Source organism: Danio rerio, chromosome 21 (genome assembly GCF_052040795.2).
Source record: "Danio rerio strain M-AB ecotype USA chromosome 21, GRCz13ab, whole genome shotgun sequence".
NCBI classification, from domain to species: domain Eukaryota; kingdom Metazoa; phylum Chordata; class Actinopteri; order Cypriniformes; family Danionidae; genus Danio; species Danio rerio.
In genome coordinates, this window is record NC_141041.1 from 33,234,037 (window position 1) to 33,258,311 (window position 24,275).

The window sequence follows — 24,275 nt, forward strand, 5'->3', positions numbered from 1 at the left end:
TGTTTCAAAGCAGCATAACACTGCTAGTTCACAACCTTAAGTTTTGAATAATCAGTGGCAAAATATATCTTTGTAAAACTTGTTTTCATAGTTGAAAAGTTAAATCACAATTCTTGTTGTGCAATGCTAATTTTATTTATGTTGAAAGAGTGCAAATATATACATATTTTTTTAATATATATTGCACTTATACATTCTGTTTATCTTGAAAATACTTAAATAATATGTGCTATATGTTCTAAAATGGCCCTCTACTGTAAACTGACACTCTGGCTCTGAGAGAAGAGCCAGTTTGTAAAAAAGTCTTGGTTTTGCTTGGTTTATAAATAATCAAACTCATTCAATGGCACAGCATCCTCTTTCACATCATCTCATAAACTTGATCTAATTAGTTAGTGCTGAAATATCGCATCGTATCGTGATATGGGTGTGAATCGTATCGTGTTGCATCGCAATATGTCACAAATGCATCGCTAATATATCGGATCGTATTCTTTGTATCGAGATGCGTATCGGATCGGCATTATAGCTTAGATGCCCAACCCTAGTATGTATGTATGTATGTGTATACAGTTGATATCAGAATTATTAATCCCCCTGTTTATTGTTTTTCCCAATTTCTGTTTAACGGAGAGAAAATTATTTCAACACATTTCTAATCATAACAGATTTAATAACTCATTTCTAATAACTGATTTATTTTATCTTTGCCATGATGACAGTAAATAATATTTGACTAGATATTCTTCAAGACACTTCTATACAGCTTAAAGTGACATTTAAAGGCTTAACTAGGTTAATTAGGTTAACTAGGCAGGTTAGGGTAATTAGGCAAGTTATTGTATAACGATGATTTGTTCTGTAGACTATCAAAAAAAATAAAGCTTAAAGGGGCTAATAATATTGACCTTAAAATGGTGAATAAAAAATTAAAAGCTGCTTTTATTCTAGCTGAAATAAAACAAATAAGACTTTCTCCAGAAGAAAAAATATTATCAGGCATACTGTGAAAATGTCCTTGCTCTGTTAAACATCGTTTAGGAAATACTTAAAAAAAATTAATAAATAAATCAAAGGGGGGCTATATATACAGCTGAAGTATAAGCATAAGCAAAATAATTTATTTATTTATATTTATATAATTATTAATTATTATTATTATAATTAACTTGAATACGTTTACATATGTAAACATAATAATTTTTATTATGTACTTAATTATTATTTGATGAATTCAGGCTCGAAATAAACTTAATCACCTGCAAAACCACAGTTCAACCTTTAGATGTCAGTAGTTATGTGCCCAGTTATGTGTGACAACATTCATGTCTAATATTTAGTCATATTTACGTTTTTATTAGCCTTTGCAGTGGAGTGTATATTTAGATATTGAGAGACTTCCTGAAAATTATTATTGGACACATACAGTTGAAGTCAGAATCATAAGCCCTCTTTTATTTATTGTTTTCTTTTTTAAATATTTCCTAAATTATGTTTAACAGAGCAAGGAAATTTTCACAGTATGTCTGATAATATTTGTTCTTCTGGAGAAAGTCTTTTTTGTTTTTATTTTGGCTAGAATAAAAGCTTTTTTTTTTAGTTATTTCAGTTTTTTATTGGTCTTTTGCATGACAATAAAAATTAAATATTGAGAGGTAAACAGTAATGTATTGTCCATAATTAATCCCACCCCCTAACCTCTCATTCATTAACTCAACAAATTAATTAATACATAAATACCAAAAAAAGAAAATTAAATACATTAGAACATGACATCAGAGTAACTGGATACAGATGGGATAAATAATTAAAATAATAATAATGTTTTTAAATAAATACAAAAAATGATAATAATAAAATTAATTAAAACTTTCTAATAAAATGGTTAATTTTACAGGTTGCCAGCACCAGGTGTAATAGGCAGGCCTTTGATGTAGTCAAGAAAGGAATCCCAAATCTTATAAAAGGAATCTAGTGAGCCAGAGAGTGAGCAATGAGCATCTCAGCATTCAAAGTCTGATACAGTAAAAAATGTCCTGTATCCACTTGTCATGTGTAGGGGAAGAAGTGTGTTTCCATTTTAAAAGTATGGCACGTCTGGCTAGAATTGTGGTAAAGGCAAGAACCTTGCTGTCACGCACTGTCAAATCAGGTTCAAGGGATACACCAAAGAGGACTATCAAAGGATCAGGTGAAAATCAGTTTTTAATTTTCTTAAACACCATTTTAAGGTCAATATTATTAGCACTTTTAAGCTATATATTTTTTGATAGTCTACAGAACAAACCATCGTTATACAATAACTCGCCTAATTACCCTAACCTGCCTTGTTAAATATCTAGTCACATATTATTTACTGTCATCATGGCAAAGATAAAATAGATCAGCTATTAGAAATGAGTTATTAAAACTATTATGTTTAGAAATGTGTTGAAGAAATCTGCTTTCTGTTAAACAGAAATTGGGGAAAGAATAGACAGGGGGGCTAATAATTCTGACTGAACAGAAGAAAAAAACTCAAACAGGTTTTAAACAAGTGGCGGATGAGGAATTTTCAGTATTTAACTGTCCCTTTAACATCTTTTACGTTTAGATGAGCATATATGAGGTTTGTGTTTATAATTTCCGCATAAAATCAGAAATCAGAAAAGTAAAATTAATGACCTTTAAGATTTTTGGCAGGAGATTTCTCAGGGTCTTTTTCATCGGGTTTGGTCTTCTCTGGAGATTTTGGCTTGAGGACGGTTGTTTTCTCACTCAGTACAGTTCTGCAGAAACAACATTTATCATATGATCTACAGTACATGATAAAATCACACATAAACTGCTATTATATACAGCATTTCATAAGAAAAGTTGCATTTTTATATGATAAGGAATGCTAGTATGAACTTAAAGGCACAATATGTATGATTTTTCATTAAAATATGCAAAAACCACTAGGATAGTGTTATATTTTGCTGTCTTATGTACATACATTATCCAAACTAATTTTTTGTAGAATATTGACTTTGAGATAGATGTAATGTGTGCTGTGTGTTCATGCTAATGTCATCACACACATTTCTGCTTTGGTTTTCTAGAAAACAGGGAAACAGCAGCGAGGCTTTAATATGTTGTGTGTTTTATTCAACTGCACATAGCAGCATTATAACAGAAGCCCAAAGCAGGTCGCACACCAGAAGCGCCGCTCGGCGCCGCGACACGGAGCGCACATGACAGTTTAAAGTATCACACACCAGACACGCACATTAGAATGATATTTAACATGAAACTAATCAGATGGCGCTCTGTGGTGCGGCTGAAAAATGAACTGTGTCCTGAGCCGTGGCCGGGCGCCGCCGACAGCCGCCGACTTGCAGCGCCGGTGTGTGTATCCTGATAGAAACCTATGCTTAGAATTCTAAAATGCATGGCGCTGCGTGGAGCTTCTGGTGTGCGACCTGCTTAACATGTATTTAGTCTGATAAAAAAGGGCTGCTTCTCCATGTGATCACAAGATAAAGAACCAGAAGCGTAGGACTATGGCATAATAAAAGCTCTGCTGCTTTCCTGTGCTGAATGGTTAATACTAATAGTGTTGAATAACTTTACTCATCAACATAAGTCCTGTAGAATAATGAAGACCACAACTCCCATGATTTCACACTCAGGGTGCTTTCACACTTGTGAACAGATTCATTTGTTCCGAAAACAGGGATTAAATTGCTTCACTGTTGCTCTTTGTTCTTGGTGCGGTTCACTTTCACACGGCAAAGTTTCTAAACGGACCAAAAGAGCTAAAACAAGTCATGTGTGAGTAAACTCTCTTCACATTGGTCAGAGTTTCACGGTTTATTTTGAAGAGTCCTGCTCTGCTGTCAGGGGGGCTGGGGGTTTGGTGGTGTTTGACAGAGTGCACGCAACGTGTATGAAGACTAAAGAGCGAGGAGGAATTCGGTGGGGAGGGTTGAGAAGGGTGCGCAACGTATTTGTGGACTGGGAGGGTCCACTGTGCATTTGCGGGAGACTTCCGGGAAACTTGCGATGTCTGGAATGACCTCCCCCCCTACTCATAATTCTGTCTTTATATAGCGGTATGCCAATTACATATCCATAAAACACTGTGATATAGCCGGGCTCGGATCGTATCGCTTTCTTACTACAATGGATCCGCTCCAGAGTTCATTAAATCGAGTCGAGACCACCTCAATCAGGCGATCTCAGACCGATTGTTTTGGCACGGATCCGAGCGCGACTGCTGGATTCACATATGCCAAACAAACCACCCTAACTGGGCAAACGAGACATGTTCCGAAACAAAAGTCTAGGTGTGAAAGCACCCGTCACACAGTCATCAGACTACACCTTTGTTTGTTGTGAAAGCATGCCCTCTAGTGGTAAAAACTACATACTGCACCTTTAAATATTTAATCGGTCACACTTAGCAATAAGATTTCATTAACCTCTTAAACCCCAGTGCTATTTTGGGATTTGCACTTGGATTTTGCCTACCCAAATTTAAAAGCTTCCAAAATCCACACGCAGAGGTGTAAATGCAAAAATTTAGTATCATTTTAAAGAAAACCCTTTGAATTTTCATAAAGCACCATAGAAAGTGTTTAAAATAACTGTATATGTTATCTGTGTTACACTGGAGCGTTTTAAAGCCGTGATTCATCAGCGGATTGCTCATATGTCAGCTTATATCCAAATCAGCTGATGGATGTGACTTTAAAACACTGTGTTCCTGTATATGTGGTTACACTCAGTAAATAGCAGTGAGTTCGATAAACCGACGACCTTCACGGCCAATTGCAGTCATTTCTGTTGAGCATGTGAACACAATTGCAAATCAGCGCTGTTTAAGAACACGCTCAATGGCGCTCAAATGTTAGCCTGAAATGGAGGTTTTTAAACAGCATCACAGGCTCGTTCTGAAAACATCGTCCCGTGGACGTTTCTGGAGACCGCGAATTATGTAGCCGGAGGTACGTATGGTATGGCTGCATTAAATTTTTTTAAACGAACGCTAACTGTGGAAGCCTTTCCCACCGCAACCAGTTTGTCCAGTTAACTCGTCGTTTACATCAACGGACTTGAGACGCCAGATGAGGACAAGGACGGCGGGATTCGAGTCCAGGGAGGAGCGGTTCCAGAAATCAGGCAGGACAACAACAGAATCCAAAAAATAAAATGAAGTAGTGAATAACAGGGTGAGAATGTGGTAACATGGTAAAAATCAGACGAGGGCTTTTCTTTTTCTGGAAGGCTTTTGAAAATCATTGGTTGGGTTTAGGAAAGTGAGTGGGCGGTTTAATCAAAAAATTGGTTGGGTTTAGGGAAGAAGGAGGGTAGGTCGGTCGAAAGCGGCTTCCAGTGGGTTTACTCGTGGACAGCGGACGCAAACGGCACTAGCGGGAGAACTTACTCGAGAAATTTGAGATCTAAAAAAGTGTACACAGCGGCCTTATGTGGATCTGCGAACACCAAAAATGCCTAAATAAGTACCTCCCGGGACGTATTTTGCGGTCTCCAAAAACGTCCATGGGACTACGCTTTCAGAATGAGCCTGGGTTGTTTTAAAACTTCAGTATCGATTGGTACCGAATTCCAGTATCGTGACAACACTATAAAAGCACATTTAAGACACTTCAAGACTTAATAAAAAAGAAAACAAACTGTAGAAACAAACAAAACAGCAGTGTGTTGAATGCAACATATAATGTCTAGGGTTTAGCTCCAACTTGCTTCAACACACCTGCCAGGAAGTTTCTAGAATGCTAGTTAGAGCGTGATTAACTGGTTTAGGTGTGTCTAATTGGGGTTGGAGCTAAACTCTGCAGGACACCGGCCATCCAGGATTGAGTTTATACACCCCTGGTTGTATAAACTCAGAGCAAAGTAAATAAGCATAACTCACCTAGCAGCTCCACGACCTGAATGAGTACAGAAGTGGGCACCGTGTCCAGCTCATCCTCAGAGCGCTCTATGGTTTCTCCTACACTGTAGGTTAGCAGCTGTTCAGCGAAGGCCATCGCCAATGGAAACTCAAGAAGCAACGAGTGCAACACCAGCACTGCTCCAGGAGGGGGGGACACACGGCTGTGGACAGAAATATAGATATGAGCTAAAGTCAGCAGGAATGGTCTTAATGAATCTGATTGTTTACTTAGAGAATGCAAAATAATGCAGATCACTGTTAAAATAAAATAAATGTACAGTGGGGAAAATAAGTATTAAACACGTCATGTTTTACTATAAGAGCTGCTGACATGGAATTGAACCAGATTTGGTTAAAAACCCAAACAATACAAACATAAACATAAAACAAAACCAAAAAATATGAGTTTTGTGTAATAACAATGAAATGACACAAGGAGAAAGTACTGAACTGTTGAAACGTATTTAATTCATTCATTTTCTTGTCAGCTTAGTCCCTTTATTAATCCGGGGTTGCCACAGCGGAATGAATCGCCAACTTATTCAGCAAGTTTGCATTTAGAACATGCAAACTCCATACAGAAACGCCAACCGAGCCGAGGTTCGAAACAGCGACCTTCTTGCTGTGACTGCCTCGCCCAACGTATTTAATACTTTATATAAAAAGATTTTTTGGTGATCGCAGCTTAAAGACGCCTCTCACATGGAGACTGAAGCCTCATGCGTTGCTCAGGTGTGAGTTTCTCATAGACTTCAACAGAGATTCAAAATTTTAGTGCTTCTGTGGGTCTCGTCTATTAAATCTGAGCTTTATTTTGTGTTTTTTATTGAATTCAGTTCAGGTGATTGGCTGGGCCATTCTACAGCTTGGTTTTCTTTCTCTGAAATTATTTAAGAGTCTCCTTGGCTGTGTTTTGGATCATTGTCTTGCTGAAATGTCCACCTTGGTTTCATCTTTATCCTCCTGCTAATGTAGATGTTGGACTGAAGCAGCTGATGTTCATTTACACTGAGGAAGGGCAGAAGGTTGCTAAAGAACTACTGAGAGATTTCAGCTGCTGTCTGGGCTTTCCAAGTCTTTCTACACCCCATTTCTTCATGTGTTCGATTATTTTTCCCTGCGTTATTTAATTTTATTGCACATCATTTAATGAATAAACAAATTGGTTATATTTTCTTTGTATATATGGATTTCTTTAGTTGTTACCGACATGTAGTGAACATTTCAAGTCTCCAGCACGTTAGAAATATGTTTTCTGAGAAAAATGGTGTCGTGTTCAATACTTCTTTCCCCCACTGTATGTAAGAGATTGTGACGTGCCCAATTTGTCGTGCACTTTGTCGGTGGGGATGATGATGCTAGGATACTGGTTGGCTGTGGGTGGAGAAGTGAGGCCGGTGTTGGACGGAGAGGCGTCCAGCAGGAAACACACGGCCCCCATCAGGTTCAGCTGGCCGTTACGCTGCACTTTATGACTGAATCCATACACCATCACTCGAGTCCATGGAGCTTTGAACAGAGAGGAACTAAGAGAGAGAAAAAATTTAATTAGCATTATCAAATATTTGTACAGGCGGTTCATTCCGCTGTGGCGACCCCAGATTAATAAAGGGACTAAGCTGAAATGAATGAATAAATGAATATTTGAACACAAAATGTCCTTAACACTGAAACTACTGTAATGGCCATAGTGATCATTCTTACCTTTCTCATATTGAACATCACATTCATTCCTATAACTGTGCATTCACACCGAAGGTGGTGAAAACGTCAAAGGTCGCCGTTGCAGCATATCATATCATATCATATCATATCATATCATATCATATCAGTTACATTACCACATAAAACATGCTTTCTAGCGTGAAGATGTTGCACACTTTTTATCAAATTCAATAAACAATGGAAGATCAAGTTGTATGTGGCAAGGTTATAATAGTTTTGGATTTTTCTTTAGTTTTAGTTTCTATTTCGTTTTGACTTTTTGTTTTCAAATTCAGTCAGTTTTTATTAATTTTAGAGGCAGATTTACTAGTTTTTATTAGTTTCTATATTTTAAAATGTCTTAGTTTTAGTTTAGTTTTTATTAGTTTCAGTATTAGTTTTAGGTTTTTTTCTAAATGAGGATACTTGTTAGGAACAAGATTGAAAATCAACAGGATAAATATTTTATAATTAAAAACGCAGTCATACATTTTTTGAAACATGTATTCAGAGGACACATGAACACTATCATCTACCACAACCATCTACCCATCCTCAAATTCAAATACAACAGCCCACAAGAAAGCAGCCCTAAATACAATATGTGTGCAAGGCTGCTTGTGAGGTTAGACGTAGTGATGGGCAGGGCCGGATTAACCAATGGGCATTATGGGCACATACTCTCCATCACGAGGAAGACAAGTAGGAATAATGAATAAGTGTGTGTATTATGGAGGACTCAGATTCCTAGAACTGGATTGGTGTAATCCAAATCATATGCATTATAAGTTTGTAAAAGTTATACATTAAAAATACCCTTAAATATAAATTTTAGTGCTGCTTCAGTGAACTTGAACAAGTATATTAAAATCTATTAACTTCCCTTAGTTGAATTAAAAAAAAATTTAAAGTGTGCTTAAATGCTTTAAAAATAAGTTAAATCTCTGTAGACTACAAATATATGTACTGTATATCATCTATTTAAAAAAATGTGGGCAATACATTATAGATTAATTTTATTTAACAAATATTATATCAATATTATTTTTAATTAAACTATGGGGTGCGGTTATAGGGGGCCTACAAGACATTGTGCCCAGGGGCCTCTGATTTATTAATCCGGGCCTGGTGATGGGAAATTCAGATTTCTAACGCAGATGTTAGGACTCAACATTATGTAAGTTAGTCGGCAATAGTAATTTCAGTCAGTTAAAACATCATCATGATCTGAAAAATGTCTTACAGTAAAGTTTTACTAACTGTAAACCCAACTGAATCATGCTTCACTTATTTAAATTTCATCACGATTGTCTGTTATGAAATAAACTTACGTTTTTTCTCCAGATCCTCTCATTTAAGCCCTCGGTTCACCCGCGCTGCAGTTGTTTTAAGTTCAGTTCAGTCATACAGCAGGCTGTACCGTTTGTGTTTGGTTCACTGAATCACGCATGCGCAGTATTATCGGTTCACCAACTCTCAATGTAACGTTACTGTTCTAATAACTGCTTGAGAGTATATATTGGATTATCTAAGAGTCAGAGGGGGTATTAGGCTTGTTATTACGTAAGAAGTGGGTGAATGCTTACTGGAGACGAATCGTTTCAAATGATTCAGTTCGATTTGGTGAACTTGTTCAACCGGTTCACTTAGAAGATCCGGTTACAAAGATTCGTTCGCGATTGCGCTACAGAAATGAAACCCATTATTGGGCACAAATGTGTTAAAGTAATAGTTTTAAGTCTCTGTATTTAATGCTATCACCGTGCTGCTGTCATGTCCACTTGTTTTTGCTGCGGGAGCAACAGAGAAGATGACTCGAGGAGAACCGGCTCGATCTGCCCAATGGCGGAAGGAGACTCTGAGGTCCGAAAGGGTCAAACACAAATACCTGCAGCGCGGATTATATTTACTTCTAAAATGCTTACAGTAAGATTATTTATTAAATACATTTACGAATACGAAAATGAAGAAGGTTTTTGCTATAATTCTAGTTAGTTTCAGTTAGTTTTGCATGTACACATACAGTTTCAGTTAGTTTTAGTTTTTGTATGTACACAATACAGTTTCAGTTAGTTCTAGTTTTTGAAAAAACTCTCGTTTTTATTTTTATTTCAGTTAACGAGAATTATTTCACATTTTAGTTTTCGTTTTGTCGTTAGTTTTCGTTAACTATAATAACCTTGGTGTGTGGTGTGGCTTTGCTTCACTTAATTTTTAAACGTGTCCATATGTCTGAAATATCCTGAAGCAGCAATACTGTTCTGTCTTGTCGCATGAGATTCTCGCTTTTTTAAAGAAAAATAAATATATATATATATATATATATATATATATATATATATATATATATATATATATATATATATCATGGATGCACATCAGAAACTCGCCAGTAACTTTTTTAATGTGTGTTCCTGTAAGAAAAACATTGGAAATAATTGGAAATCTGGCGTAATAATCAAACCCTTGGGAACAAGTGTTGTCGGAACCAAAGTTCACAGATTGTTTTCTGGACTCTTCTCAATCGGTGAATTTCTACATTCTGATTGCTTGCCGCCGAACCGCGTCATTGCTCATTACCATAAAGCTGACTTGATTTCAACACTCCAACCCTCACCGTACGTTCACACCGAAAGCGGCGAGAGCGTCCAAGGTCGCTCTGGCCGCCCTGGCGACAACGCTGTCTGCTTTCAGCTCCTGCGGCGAGAGCGTCAAAACTCGCTACATTGATCTCATATTTAAAGGAGCCGTTGCAGCATATCAGTTACATTCCTGCATAAAACATGTTTCTAGCGTGAAAATGTTGCGCATTTCTTATCAAATTAATTTAACAATGGAAGATCAAGTTGCGTGTGGTGTGGCTTTGCTCTATTTATCCAATATGTGTCCATATATCTGAAATATCCTGAAGCAGCAGTACTGTTTTGTACTGCCACATCGCGTGAGATTCCCGCTTTTTTAAGATAAATTTATATAACATTAATGAGCATCAGTAACTCGCCAGTAACTTATTTAATGTATGTTCCTGTAGGAAAAATTTGTAAATAATTGGAAACCCGGCGACCGCGATAATCAAACCCTTGGGAACAACTGTGGTTGGAACCAAAGTTCACAGGTCTGTGTTCTCTGAACTGCTATCAAGCGATGGATGTCTTCATTCTGATTGCTTGCCGCCGAACCGCGTCATAGCTCATTACCATAAAGTTGACTTCATTTCAACTCTCCTCGACGCCTACGCCGGCGAAGACGCGCCGCGCTGCTCCTCGCCGCCTATCGCCGCCGGCTCTCATTGAAAATGAATGACTTCCGGCTACTTTGACGCTCTCGCCACTTTTGGTGTGAACGTACGGTCACAGTAATGCAAAAACAGTAATTACACAGCGTATAATTCATATTATTTATCAAACTGCCCATTGATGGTATAATATTAATGTTGTAGCGAAATTAGCTCAGTTTATGAATATTAATAATCAACAATAACGGGTTTCTATAAAATATTTATATTTCGCCTCACCCTTCTGTCAATTCGGTTATATATATATATATATTCATGATTCTGCCTCCTAGTCCAAGCGGACTCTCAGATTATGTATATTTATTATCAATAATAGCAAATTATTATTAATCATTTATATTCTGAATTAACGTATTGTTAATATAACCAGACCTCGCCCGCTTGCTCAAGCGGATTCTGTAATAATCTATTTATTTAGAAAGGGAATTATTACTACTCCTTGTAGATCAATCATTTATAAGTTTTGATTAACTTAATACAGCTTGTAGCAAGGAATCAATCGTTTCAGTGACTTTTTCTGTGAGGCAAACAATACAATCCAACGTGATTAGAAGAATATTTATTGACTAGTCTGACATATAACAAACAAACGCACAAACATAGAACAAACGTATACTGAAGATATATAGGCTATATATGGATCTATAGAACATATAAAAAACAAAAAGAAACAGAAAAGCAAGGAATTAGAGAGTTTAGGTGAAAGAATGGCAAATCTACCTCAGTTCCACACAACTATTCAGGACCACCAAGATTACAAAAGACACATTTTTGATGAGGGGCACAGGCTTAACGCATAACCAAATACCTGGAGTTTTAGGATTTTTCTGTCTCTCTCTTTTTGCGAGTTTCTTTCGATGCACTCGGGTACGGAGTCCTTTGATGTCCTTTCTTGATGCATGGAGTTTGCAATGCAGGTCGGAGGATACACGATCGCAACTTTAAACTGAGTTTTACTTTGCTGAAAAAATAAGAAAACGTGGGCTCGGACGAGCCATGCAGTTACAGAAATGCGGTTTGCCCCCTCAAAAGGGGGCGCACCTTTTGAAAAGCTTCTTTTGGATCTTCTGCGCAGAGTTGTGCGCGCAGCTGGGTTTTAAACTGTGGTGGCATGTCAACTACTGACTGACCAATGGTCTCCTGGCAAAGTTTGAGCGGGAGATTTTCTTTGTCTCTGGACCGCTAATATGCAAAATAAGGATCCGCCCGAAAGCATGCAAAGAGACATTAACTCAGAGCATTAAATCATTTAAGCCGTATAGATTACGATCACGCGCTACGCATCATGTGTTGTAAAATGGCAGGAGAAACCTAACGGTATTAAACACGACAGTTTTAAGAAATACATCAACATGATTCACATATTCTTAGCTGGTATAGTGTCTTAAAAAGGGCACGAGAGAGAGATTCACATGATAGAAAAATCCGAAATGAAATACAAAGTTTACAAACACATAACATTTACTTATGGGCTGATTCAGGATTTCTTAGTCCATTTCAGCGTCGGGAGCCTTGTGTGTGTGTGTGTCTGTGTGTCTTAGGAGGAAGGGGGGACAGGAATGTCTTTTGAAGTTTGGGCAACCATCTCTGGCTTACCTCTAGATAAGTGAGGCGTCACACAGGCACAGGCTTTGTGGCACCAAGAGTCATAAACCCACACAGAGAAGACTTAGACCCCTTTATAAAATCAATACGTAATTTTATCTACGGACTGTATGTTACATTGTCTACCCTTACCCCAACCTCCCAGTAATGCAAAAACTGTAATTATTGTTGTACAGTGTCACAAAAATGACGCTATATAAATGTGGGGATCCACAGCTGTATCCCTTACTGTGCTCTTAACTCACTCTTTGAGTTGACTCTCTTTGCAGGAGACGAGCCGGAAAAGTTGACGTCCATGCTGACCTTTGACTCGGTGATGGGAATCTCCTCCAGCGTGAACTGCTCAGGCGCACTCTGGAGTACAGAGAAGATGTATTCAGCAAAAAAACATGTTAAGCATATTTTCACCAAATACACAAACATGTACATACTTTAGTATACAGGGCTGTACTAATGGGCCCACAGTGTGCCACGAAAATATCCCCCACACCATTTCACCAACACCAGCAGCCTCAACTGCTGATACAAGGCAGGATGGATCAATGTTTTATTGATGTTGATGCTAAATTCTGACCCGACCCATACCTGTCAACCCTCCCGTTTTTTCCAGGATTCTCCCGTATTTTACTGTTCTATCCTGCTATCTTCCCGTAAAGGTATTTCCCCGTATTTTTCCCGTATTTTCAGTCTTTCTCTGAACAATGAGCCTCCCTGTAAGCAACCCATACAGCCGAACCACCAGGGGTCGCCCCTTGCTCTAAAACGTGTGTCTTCTGTGCTTTCGCTAAATATTAAAAATGGCGCGATTCCATTTCCTTTTGATTACAGGTGCCGTGACGTCAGCTGACGTGCTCCATAATGATAAACAGATGCTGTTTTCCGAACGGATTCTGTACACGCGATTTGAATCGGAGAGAAAGTTTTGCTTTTGGGTGCGTGTTTAAACAGACATATACATATAATTAATAATAATAATAACATATAAAGATGTCGATCTTGGTGTTTTTTTCCCCAAAAACAACTAGTTTCGTCTTAAATGAGCATAAACAGTTAGGAAAGCAGTCAATGTTTTCATTATATTGTTAGATGTGTGCATTTTTAAAGTGACACCTCTTATTTAATGTAATGAAAAAATCTTTGTAGCAGATGTCATGTGTGTTTAAGATCTTATGCCAGTTCACCTAGGAACTAATTAAGGCGGAGCTAATTTCAGGGGGAACTATAAAAATGATGCACCACTGTGAGTAGACAGACAAATGCATTCACTTCCAAGCATGCAACAAGCTAAGGAATGCTGAAGTGGATTTTATACTCTTTAAAGTGTTAAGTTAATCTATATATTCAAATATTATGTGTATAATCTGCTTGTAGATTTGCCTACCATTAAAACAAGTAAAGTGTTATGTAAGGGGAAAGGGCCTGAGGAAACCACTAAGGGTCACGAGAAGTGGATGAGAAGAGAGCGGGAGAAAGCCTGAGTAAGCAACTAAGGTGTCTCAGGAAATGGATAAGAATAGAGCAACACATGTGTAAACAGAGACGTATAGATGGATAAGATATATAGTTACCAGGTTTGGGTCAGGGGTTAACCTAGGTGGAATTTGTGTGACATATGTAGAAATAAGGGAAAAACTGATGACAGAGGTGGAATTTGGGGTCAAGGGTTAAAGTAGGAGGGATCTTGTGTAACATATGGAGAACAAAGAAAAAAACTGGTGTAGAAGACTATTTAAACAGGCTATAATTTGAGTGAGACAGAATTTTTCAGACAGAGATGCTACTGGGGGTCTCCTGAAAGTTCTCCTTTGTTGTTGACAATAAAGTATATTCTTCTGATATTCATAACCTCCAGACTGAGTTTGATTTAGTAAGAGAAAAACCAAGAAAACCACTACAATGCTTATGCTTTTCTTGAGTTTCTCCCTTCCGTAACCAGCCAATGAGGTATGTTTGTTTTGTATGATTTGTAGTGGTGGGCAAAGCGAGGCTTCGTGAAACACTGAAACTATCGAAGCAAATGTGTCGAAGCTTCGAAACGTTTCGAAACACCACTCTACGGTGACACCTAGTGGTCATTGTATTTGTATTTCACTGAAACAGCTTCAGCGAAGAACAGTTGAGCAAATTGAGGTATCAAACCCCACTTAGTAGCCTAGAATCATCAAATGGTTTAGTTGAGCGGTTAGAGTTTGTGACTACCATGCGGGAATAATGGGTTCGAATCCAGACTGACACAATTGTTTTGAAATGCTTTATTACCAGTTGGTAATGCTTTGTTATTGTATCGTTTTGTTTCAACATTGCTCTGACATACGAATAAACACCTTGTAAATAAATTTTGTATTGTTTTGTTCATAAAACAGGGTTGTTACTAGATCAGATACAGTTGTGGCCAGAAGTTAACAATAATTATTTATATTATTAATTAAATTTCCCATTGTATTTTATTAACGTCTATCCAAAACCTAACCCCATCACAGTACTGTACAACTATGAATTATTGTTTTACAATGTTACAAAAATGATGCTAAATTGATGGCATATCCACAGCTGTATCCTATCTAGGCTACACCATAAAACAGTAACATGATTAAAATACATAAAATCTGGATTTTGGAGTATTTGTACTAGTCGAGATTCGAACCCAAAACAAATTTGGCATAAAGTACCATAGTGCACACGCACGGTCCACTAGGCCATATTAGACAGAGACATAAATAAGATCATGCAAGTCAAATGCAGATTCTCCGGGTCTTGAAACGCCTCTGAAATGATCGATGCTTTGAATCGCTTTTGTCACGTGACCAAGTGTTTCGAAACACTTTAGTCACGTGACCTGGGTGTTTCGGATCATGCTTCGGTGCAGTGTTTCGAAACACTTGCGCTTCGGGATCTCGACACTGTGTCGAAACGTCAGTTTCACGTCAGCCATCCCTAATGATTTGTTGGTTTTGTTTGATTTGAAGTGTGGTGTTGTTGTTGTTGTTGTTGTTTGTTTGGTGTGTGCATTTAACTGTTTGTTTATGAGCTGTGCTATTTATAAAGTTAAATTGTATTAGTTAAGATTATGTGATCCATTGTTATGTGTGACCTTAATGTGGTGATTTGGATTAATTTGATATGGAAATGCACTGTTGTAATTCATTGTTGTATGTTTTTTAGTTCTTACGTCTGGTACACCCCTGATGTCTTGTGGTTTGCTCTATGTTGAGAACTGAAGACTTGCTATGAAAATAAACCAGTCAGTAGACTCTTGCTCGTTTGTTGCTGGAGGGAGCTACAGTAAGAACTCAAGGCTCATTGCGAGTATGAAAGAAGAAGCAGGACAATTTAACCAATGAACTCAGTCAAGTATTCTGTTGTGCAAAGCAATGAAGTGAAATTATACATGGTTCAGCAATATCAGAAGGAAAGGACATTGCCGGTGTAATATGGAGACGCAAGCATAACTTGAAGAGCAGCACAAGTCAAGACCAGCAGTAAGAGTGGTGCAGTTAAGTGTGATTAAAGGTACCTAACTGTGGTTAACGGCTGCAAAGACTTTAAGTATTGTTTAATATTGTCATGTTCCTTTCAAAATGTTGGTGGTTTATTATTGACTTGTATGTAAATTAAGTACTGTTTAACTGCCTGTTTCTATTGCTGTGAAATAAGAGTAAATTTCACTTTCAGTGTTTAATCAGATTAAGGCATGATTTATGGTCTTAACTTTAAATTAAGGAATAAATAATAAAGAAAAGAATTTTAGAAGTTAAAAAGGAGAAATTTAAATAATGTCAGATTTAGGTGAGCAGCCCATGGATGATAGAGTGAATCAGCAACTTGCAACTCAGCTTTCAGTGAGAAGTAAGGTGGCAACGGAAACTTCTAATGCTGTGGAGACTGAGCTACGAAGAGGAAAGAGGACTCGTAAGCTGACTGAAAAGGGTCAGAAGTTGCAAGAAGAGAAGTTGGAAAGGTATGAACAGAGATTCAAGGTCAGTTATGATAAATGGAAATCTCTTGTCAAAGAAGTAAAGTGGTTATTATCTGAGTCTTCTTCAATTGAATCATTACAAGATGTTATGGTACACTGTAAAAAATTTTAAGCCAGTTCAACAAAAAAAATCTTAGTACTAATTTCCTTCTGTTTTTTCTTGTTTACTCAATTTTTTAAAACATCAGCTACACTGACTGAAAATAATTTGTCAGTGAAACAAAAAATGTCTAGTTGAGTCAACTTAACATTAGTAGTTTTTTGGAAACCTGGACCTGCAGCACAACAAATATTTTTAAGTTGTGCAAACTGAACATTTCTTGTCTGCAGGATTGAAATGACATAAGTTGAGTGAACAAGAAAATACAAAAGGAAATTAGTACTAAGAAATTATATGTTACCAGAGCAAAAGTTGTGTTAACTGAACATTTCTTGTCTGGATGGCCTGAAATGACAGAAGTTGAGTAAACAAGAAAATACAAAAGGAAATTAGTACTAAGAAATTATATGTTTTCAGAGCAAACGCACATGGCAAAAACAAAACAGATACAAATTTTACCAAAACATTTATTTTTTTGCAGTACTTCACTAAAGTACAAAAATGAGGTAGTGTAACTACAGCAAACATTTTAACATTGCCACCACAACAATGCCTAAGTGCCATGTAATACAGTAAGAACATACTGTAAGGTGAAAGTCCCTTGCTCACATAAACTGAGCTAGTTTACCCATTAACATTTTTTTGAGGTATTAAGGAAACAAACAAACAAAAAAAAAGACTGCTTGTCCTAATTTCCAAACGCACAAGTCTACAGCATGCAGTCACATCTGGTTAAACAACAATGTAATGCAAAAGGTACACAAGAAAAGCACCATTCTTCAAGCATCTTACAACTCTTACAAAGTAAAAAGCTTGTTCTTCAGGGACTGCACTCTGTTTGTGGACTTTTCTCCCAGTCCTACAAAGATATTCTGCACTGCCTCAAATGTGTATTTTAGCCCCTTTGGGTACTCAATATTCAGTGCGTAAAGAAGTCCAAAGAGTACCATAAAAGCAGTAGAAAAGTCCGGTAGATCATCCATGACCACAGTCTCCTCCAGAATGATGCCAAAGTTTATACATCTCTTTGTTGCCTGAGACAGGTCATCTTCCATCACTTCAAGGATGGCCAAATTCACTCCTCTAGTGTAGGTCTCCTCCAAATCAGTGTCCTAAAAATAATATAAATGTAATACATTAATAAATAAATAATAGTATAGAACTAATATTGAAATAATTTTAAAAAGGCCCAAAAGAGATACTGGCAAATAACTTTTGTTTCCTCACTTTAAAAACTTATTGCATGTCAGCACTTTTATTTAATAAAACAACAATTTCCATAAAATAAATTTAAATTTAAAATTAGAAATTTAGCGAGATTTTAAAGCTAAACACCTACCAGACAAGTCTTGGTTATTTTGTCATACTCCCTTAGGTACAAGGGAAGTCCCTGTAGGGCAGTAGTTGCTCTGTGAAGTATGATGTCTGTTGTCTGTAGAAAGAATATAAATAATTAACCATGGATAAAATCAATTTTTTTTCTTAAACAATGTTTAAGAAATTTAAAAATACAAAAACAGTTATTTTACCTAATAATGATTTCAGAAGTAATAACAACATTAGGATAGAGTTGCTTAAAATTACAAAGTAATAACATTAGGATGGTGTTGTTTTAAAGATTTACTGATAGCAATTTTCTTGACCGATTTCAATTTCTGATTTTTAGGTAAAATGTGAGCTGCCAAATAGGGCTGATTGATTTTGTGAAAAATCATAATCACGATTATTTTGGTCATAATTGTAATCACAATTATTCAAATCGATTATCAGTTGAAGTCAAAATGATTAGCGCTCCTGAGAGTTTTTTTTTTAAATAAATATTTCCCAAATGATGTTTAACAGAGCAAGGAATTTTAACAGTATTTCCTCTAATATTTTCTCTTCGGGAGAAAGGCTTATTTGTTTTATTTTGGCTAGAATAAAAGCAGGTTTAAATATTTTGAATGAGTTATTAAAACTATTATGTTCAGAAATCTTCTTTCCATTAAACAGAAATTGGGGGAAAAGGGTTGCTAATAATCAGGAGAGCTATAATAGTTCTGACTTCAACTGCATATATATTTTCCTCCTTGCAAAGGAAAGAGAAATAAATACAATAGAATAAAAATATGAAACAAACTGTGCCTTAAGCATCTTTACTTTAAGAAAAACACTTTAGCTAGTCCAGAGCAGTGAGGGATTTTCTCGTTTTGTTTGATTAATGATAAAAACAGGCAGCAGTAGGAATTGCGTGCTGTCACTTTAAGAATTTCTCTTTCACATGTCTTTTGATTCTCAGCTCGTTTGTTTATTACTCAAATGGGGGTAATATGAATAATTACTAAACACCGCGTTTTGACACCTATTTGACCATTAAAGCGCTCACGTTAAGATGAGATGTGTGTGCTCTGCTCAGTGTGCGAATGAGACCAAATGCATGCTGCACACACACACATACACAGAAGCATGCGGTCTTTTGTGCTTTTAAGAGCAACACGTGTACAACTGGAAAGGGGCGGTATATGATGCAATAATCATTTATCTCGATTAATGGTTTTTCATAAATGTTAGAAGCCAAAATCGAAATCGGATTTTCAATTAATTACACAGCCCTACTGCCAATACAGATTTTTTGCAGATTTTCTTTCTACAAACAAAAATATAACTTTATTTCATTTTTTACCATTTAACTGATTTGTCAAAATCTTAATGTCAGTAAATAGGTTACCGGACAAAATGAACATCGCTAAGATCATCGCTTCACCACTCTTCACCAAGTGCTCACACTGATACACGTACACAGGCATTTAAAAGCTCATATCTGCTTACGGACAAATCCTGATAGACACGGGTTTCAAACAGTTAAGTGTCCATGTGAAAGCACTTAGTGTAGAGCGGTGAAGCAATGATCACTGGAGCCAATCATGGTCAGATCTGTGTTTAAGAACCTGCATAACAGTGCTTAAATGTTAACATGAATGTCTTTAATATTACCGTACCAAAACAATTTTAACAACTCATCATCAGTAATTTACTAAATGAAACAGAAATTAACAAATTTCCCAGACATATAACAAGTAAAAGAAGAGCTGTGTCACAAATTTGTTACATAAATTGTAAATGTTTACAGGTAAAAACACCAAAAGGTTTACAAGAAATCATACCTGATTATCAAAATGGTCCAGTATCATTTTCATGTCGTCTGCAAGGTCTTTGCACTTTTTTCGATACAGTTTGATCAGGGCATTGCTGTGTTTGTGGAGATTCGCCATGAATGATTTTTTTAGGTCAACACAAGTGATCCTTTGGAACACGGCACAAACCTGGGGAAGTTAACAAAAAAAAAGGTCTAGGAACAATAATTTAAAAAGAAAATAGTGAAAAATTTGACAAAATGACAATTACCTGCTCTTGCAAAAAGAGGCCAGGCCATCTGTTTTTGATCACATGTACCAAGGGCTGCTCAGTGATAATTTCTTTTCTTCTGAGCGGGAAAGTAGTTTCCATCTTGGTTTTCAGAATTGTCATATCCATGTTCTTTCTCTTGACTTCTAGCTCAAGCTGTTCTCTTTCTTGCTCCAATGTAGTATCATCCAAACCAACTGGATTGTCTGGAAGAAAGTTGATTTCTGATCTTCTTGGTTTCTTTGGTGGAACTCTTGATCCATCACTTCTTATATTATCCAGCTCAAAACATCCAGAACTGCGTAATTTTTGTCTGTAATTTCCCATTTTAAATCTTAAACTCATCTTCCAGCCCTTGCATCCGGTGTCACAGCCAAGTTCCCTTAAACATGGATGTGTGGAAACTAATGCAACTGCCACTTGCTCCAGTTCTGGATCAGTGGGGTAAGCTTTAAAAGAGTACATTGTTTCCGCCAACTTTTCCAGTATTTCAGTCTTCACATCTCGAGTAACATCCATGGTAGTCTTCTGTTTTTCATAGACTTCATTTGCTTTCCTCAGCCTGAACTCAACATCATAAGAAAATTTTGGTATCACAAAAACTTGTGGCCAGCGTTCTTCTCTGACTGTGGAAGATGATGAACTGGAGAGATTGGACGAAATACTTGCAGTGTCGAGTGTAAAATCAGAGTTAGATGCAGGGCTCTCATTTCTTTGTTCTTCTGGTTCAGTTTCTGATTCTGTTAACACTTCCCAGAAAATTTTTAGCGTGGCCTTATCAGGTGGAAGTTCTTCTATGCTACTCAAATTGCAAAGCTGACCACCAAAATCAGGGTCCTCATACTGGATCACAAAGTTTGTAGCAATTTTCAGTTTGTTGCAAAGTATCTCTTTTAGCTCATCAACTGATTTTGGCACATCGTTAAGTGACAGCTTTTGTATGCAATCTGGAGCTACAATCACTCGCAGCAACATCGTTTTTCTGAAATAAAAAAAAAAACATTTGAGTTCAAAAATAATTATGTTAACTTGTGTGCTCGTGTTAATGCCTCTATCAGTTTTAGAGGACAAATTCACTTTAATGTAACAAAAAACGTTTCGGTGTCACCATGAGGTTTCTTCCAATACTGTAGGCTACAAGTGGGTAGAAGTCATTTAAACACTTCAGCTCAGTAACAATCAGATCTTCGTATGGTAGAGATTCAACCTTAAAGGCCCTAAGATGTTCTACATACCAAGAAGAATATCTCTCCAGCACAAATGAGACCTCACTGTCCACTAACAAAATGCACCAGATCTTTGCAAACTCTGGCAAGCCGCCACAGATTCCAACTGACACCATCATATCTTTGGAGTATGAGGTCCCATGCATCACAGCATTTGACACAAGAGATAAAGTTTTAAGGTTGGAAAACTTTTTCTCTACAGCTGTTTTCACCCGTCTTTCTAGAGAGGACATCTTCAAAACTTTTAATTTTTCAACATGAATGGACTGTGTGAAAAAGTTGGGAGACTGCAGGGCATGTGCAACCATCAGTTGGTGCTGGGTAGACAATGTCTGTAATATGTTTTTATAATTGTGTGTGTTATGGACAACTCGTTTAAAGAAACTATGCTTAGCCTCAAACCGCATTGTCCACAACTCCACACAAGGACCAAAGTAGCGTATGAGGCCTGGGTAATGTTCCAGGAAATGGTGTTTTGGTTTTAATTTTTCATTTGGAAACACTTCTTGAAAAAGGCTGCGATGGTCAGATATTTTAGTCTCCAGGTAGGAAAGACTGTCCTCTGAAAATTTGGATGAAACAACAAGCTCAACTATATCTTTTAGTTCCATCAAAAGTTGCCATGCTTTATTAGTTTCTGAAACAATGTGACCAATCATGAGTGGTAGGAGCCTAATCAGGGTCCAATTTTCATGCCCATTTCCACCAATTGATTTTTTGGAGGAAAATGATTTGGGTATTTTTTGAGGGCGGTTCACTTTGTCAGAAAAGCAGTAAGGGAAAGATTGAATTGTACCATTCAACTGGTCAAGAGTGAAGTACTTTTCAGCTATTAGCTTCTGGAGACATAAAGACAACTCAAATGGCACAATTCCTTCAAACAAATCATGCAACAGATCGGGCGGAAATCCAGTTACTGGATGAAACCATTTGAGATGAGACTGCAGGACACATTCACCTTTTACCCCCTGCACATTTGACAAAGCTGGGTTTGCTTTCAATTCCTCAACAAATTGATTGTGCTGTTCAATATTTCTTAGGGGAAAATGTCCCTTGCTCACACTAGATGTCTGTATGTCCTGAAAAGAAGCAAGACAAAACCTACAGAACTTGCCAACATGAAAACATTCCTGGAATCCCGCCAGGCCATGTGCCCCTAGATTGTCTGCAGACACAGTCACAACAGTCCCTTTAAAATTTTCCCCAAACTGATCTAAATACAAACCCTCCTTCTCAAAAGTCTGTATATCCTTCACTAATGGCTCAAAAAACATGTCATAGCCATATTCTCTTACATCACAACTCTTACCCAACAGGGCTAGTTGAATCGAGTGCAAATTTGTTCTGAATTGGGAGGGCCAGTTCAGAATCACCCAGTAGACTGCTGTAATCTTGTGTTTTTTACGTGAAGTTCCCAATGGATTGGCAACTTCAAAGTCATCAATATACAGGCCAAGTGATATAGAGAAATTCTCAGCACAGAGCAAAGGATGCTCTTTAAAGTGCTGGCCATCAAAACAAGATGCATAAAAGCCATCTGTGGAAGTAGTAGAAAAAGTCTTCTGACTTATCTCACTAGTGCTTAGAAACTTTTTCAAGACCTCAAGAATCGGAACATACACAAAGGTTTTGTTTTTTGGTCTACTGAACACAAACTCAACTGGTTGAACAACATCAAAATGTTGTTTGAAATAAATGTTCCGTTTATAATCAGTAGACAAGGTTCCCTTTTCAGTGGTAGCATAAAGAGGATTTGTCCTGTGCACAGCCTCAGTGATTTCTGTGATCAATGACTGCTCAACATTACAGTTATGGTTGCATAAAATATCTCGAATTACCTTTTCTATGGATGGTTTAGAAAGAATTTGTATTTCATTGAGACAATGGAAAATCTGCTTTGTAGCATTTCTAGATACACCCAATTCTGTCTGCATACAAAGAAACAGAGACGCCAATTTCTTCTCAAGAATTTGGTCAACATCAACTTCATCGGCTTCTGATTCTATTTTTTTATCTGATGTATCTTCAAAGCAATCTGAAGTTAAATCTGGTGAGTTATCGGAATCTCTGCAACTGACAGTTACAACTGATGACTTATAATCACTTGCAGTCTGTGTTTTGTGATGTTTGGACTTGTGGCTAAGAAATGTAACATAGACATTGGTCTGAAAATTACAGTGCAGAAACGGGCATTGTACAGTCTCATTTCTTTTCAGGTGTGTACCCAAATGGCGCATAAAAACTGTTTCAGAACAAACATTGTGATAATCACACAAGTAACAGTTAAATGTGGCTTGCTCTGTCCTTTTATCAGAATTTCTGTGGACTCTATATAGATGACTTTTTAGTGCTCCTGGTGTTTTGAAAGTGCAGACACACTCAGGGAACAGACATACCAATGGTACACGTCGGCTTGGGTACCAGTGCTTGAGCCTGTAGTGTCTTAACAGCAAATTTTGACTGGCAGATGCGTATTTACAGTACCTGCATTGCATCAATGTAGATCTGTAAAAAAAACACACAAACATTAATAGTCAGATTAATCACATAAAAAAAAAGGAAATAAACAATTATATTGTTATTGTTGTATGACATTAAAGCACATCTATGAAACTACCTTACACTATTAATTATAATAACCTCAGAATATCCCATAAACTATTCACAACACCCTGCTGAAAAACAGCATACTGGTAAGGTATGTTTTGATGCTGGTATGCTGGTCTTAATGCTGATTTCAGTGCTGGCCTCAATGCTGGTTTTGCTGGTCTCAGTGCTGCTCCTGACCAGCATTAAGACCAGCAAGACCAACATTGAGACCAGCAAAACCAGCATTGAGACCAGAAAAACTAGCATTGAAATTAGCAAAACCAGCATTGAAACAAGCAAGACCAGCATACCAGCATCAAAATATACTTCATTAGCATATGCAGTTTTTTTCACCAAGGCAATCAATCTGAATTACTAGTTGCCTTGAGATATAAATCTTAGTATTTGTTGTAATTCATTTCAAAATCTATACTTGCATAATTACATGTTTTGTGCTGGAACCTTGGCTGGTC

The 24,275-nt window shown here is 37.1% G+C and overlaps 3 protein-coding genes across 5 annotated transcripts in view; all 3 read right to left on the bottom strand.

Moving 5' to 3' along the window:
* The window catches only part of timd4 (T cell immunoglobulin and mucin domain containing 4), a 1,098,921-nt gene that overhangs the window by 200,029 nt on the left and 874,617 nt on the right, over positions 1-24,275 (bottom strand). The window lies entirely within an intron of this gene.
* Positions 1-24,275, bottom strand: part of LOC147838868 (putative E3 ubiquitin-protein ligase HECTD4) — a 123,236-nt gene that overhangs the window by 5,478 nt on the left and 93,483 nt on the right. For 2 of the 3 annotated variants that reach the window (XM_087301589.1, XM_087301584.1), the window contains one exon: positions 12,773-12,881. The gene's annotated coding sequence lies outside the window, so the exon portion shown is untranslated. Of the gene's footprint in view, positions 1-2,664; positions 2,769-5,902; positions 6,085-7,243; positions 7,450-12,772; positions 12,882-24,275 lie in introns of those variants that run through there. The other variant, XM_087301583.1, reaches the window with a different exon arrangement.
* Positions 19,871-20,962, bottom strand: LOC147838870 (uncharacterized). The gene is made up of 2 exons (XM_087300407.1): positions 19,988-20,962; positions 19,871-19,885 (listed from the first exon to the last, which is right to left on the bottom strand). Exons 1-2 carry the CDS (start codon positions 20,960-20,962, stop codon positions 19,871-19,873), a joined length of 990 nt encoding a protein of 329 aa, XP_087156533.1.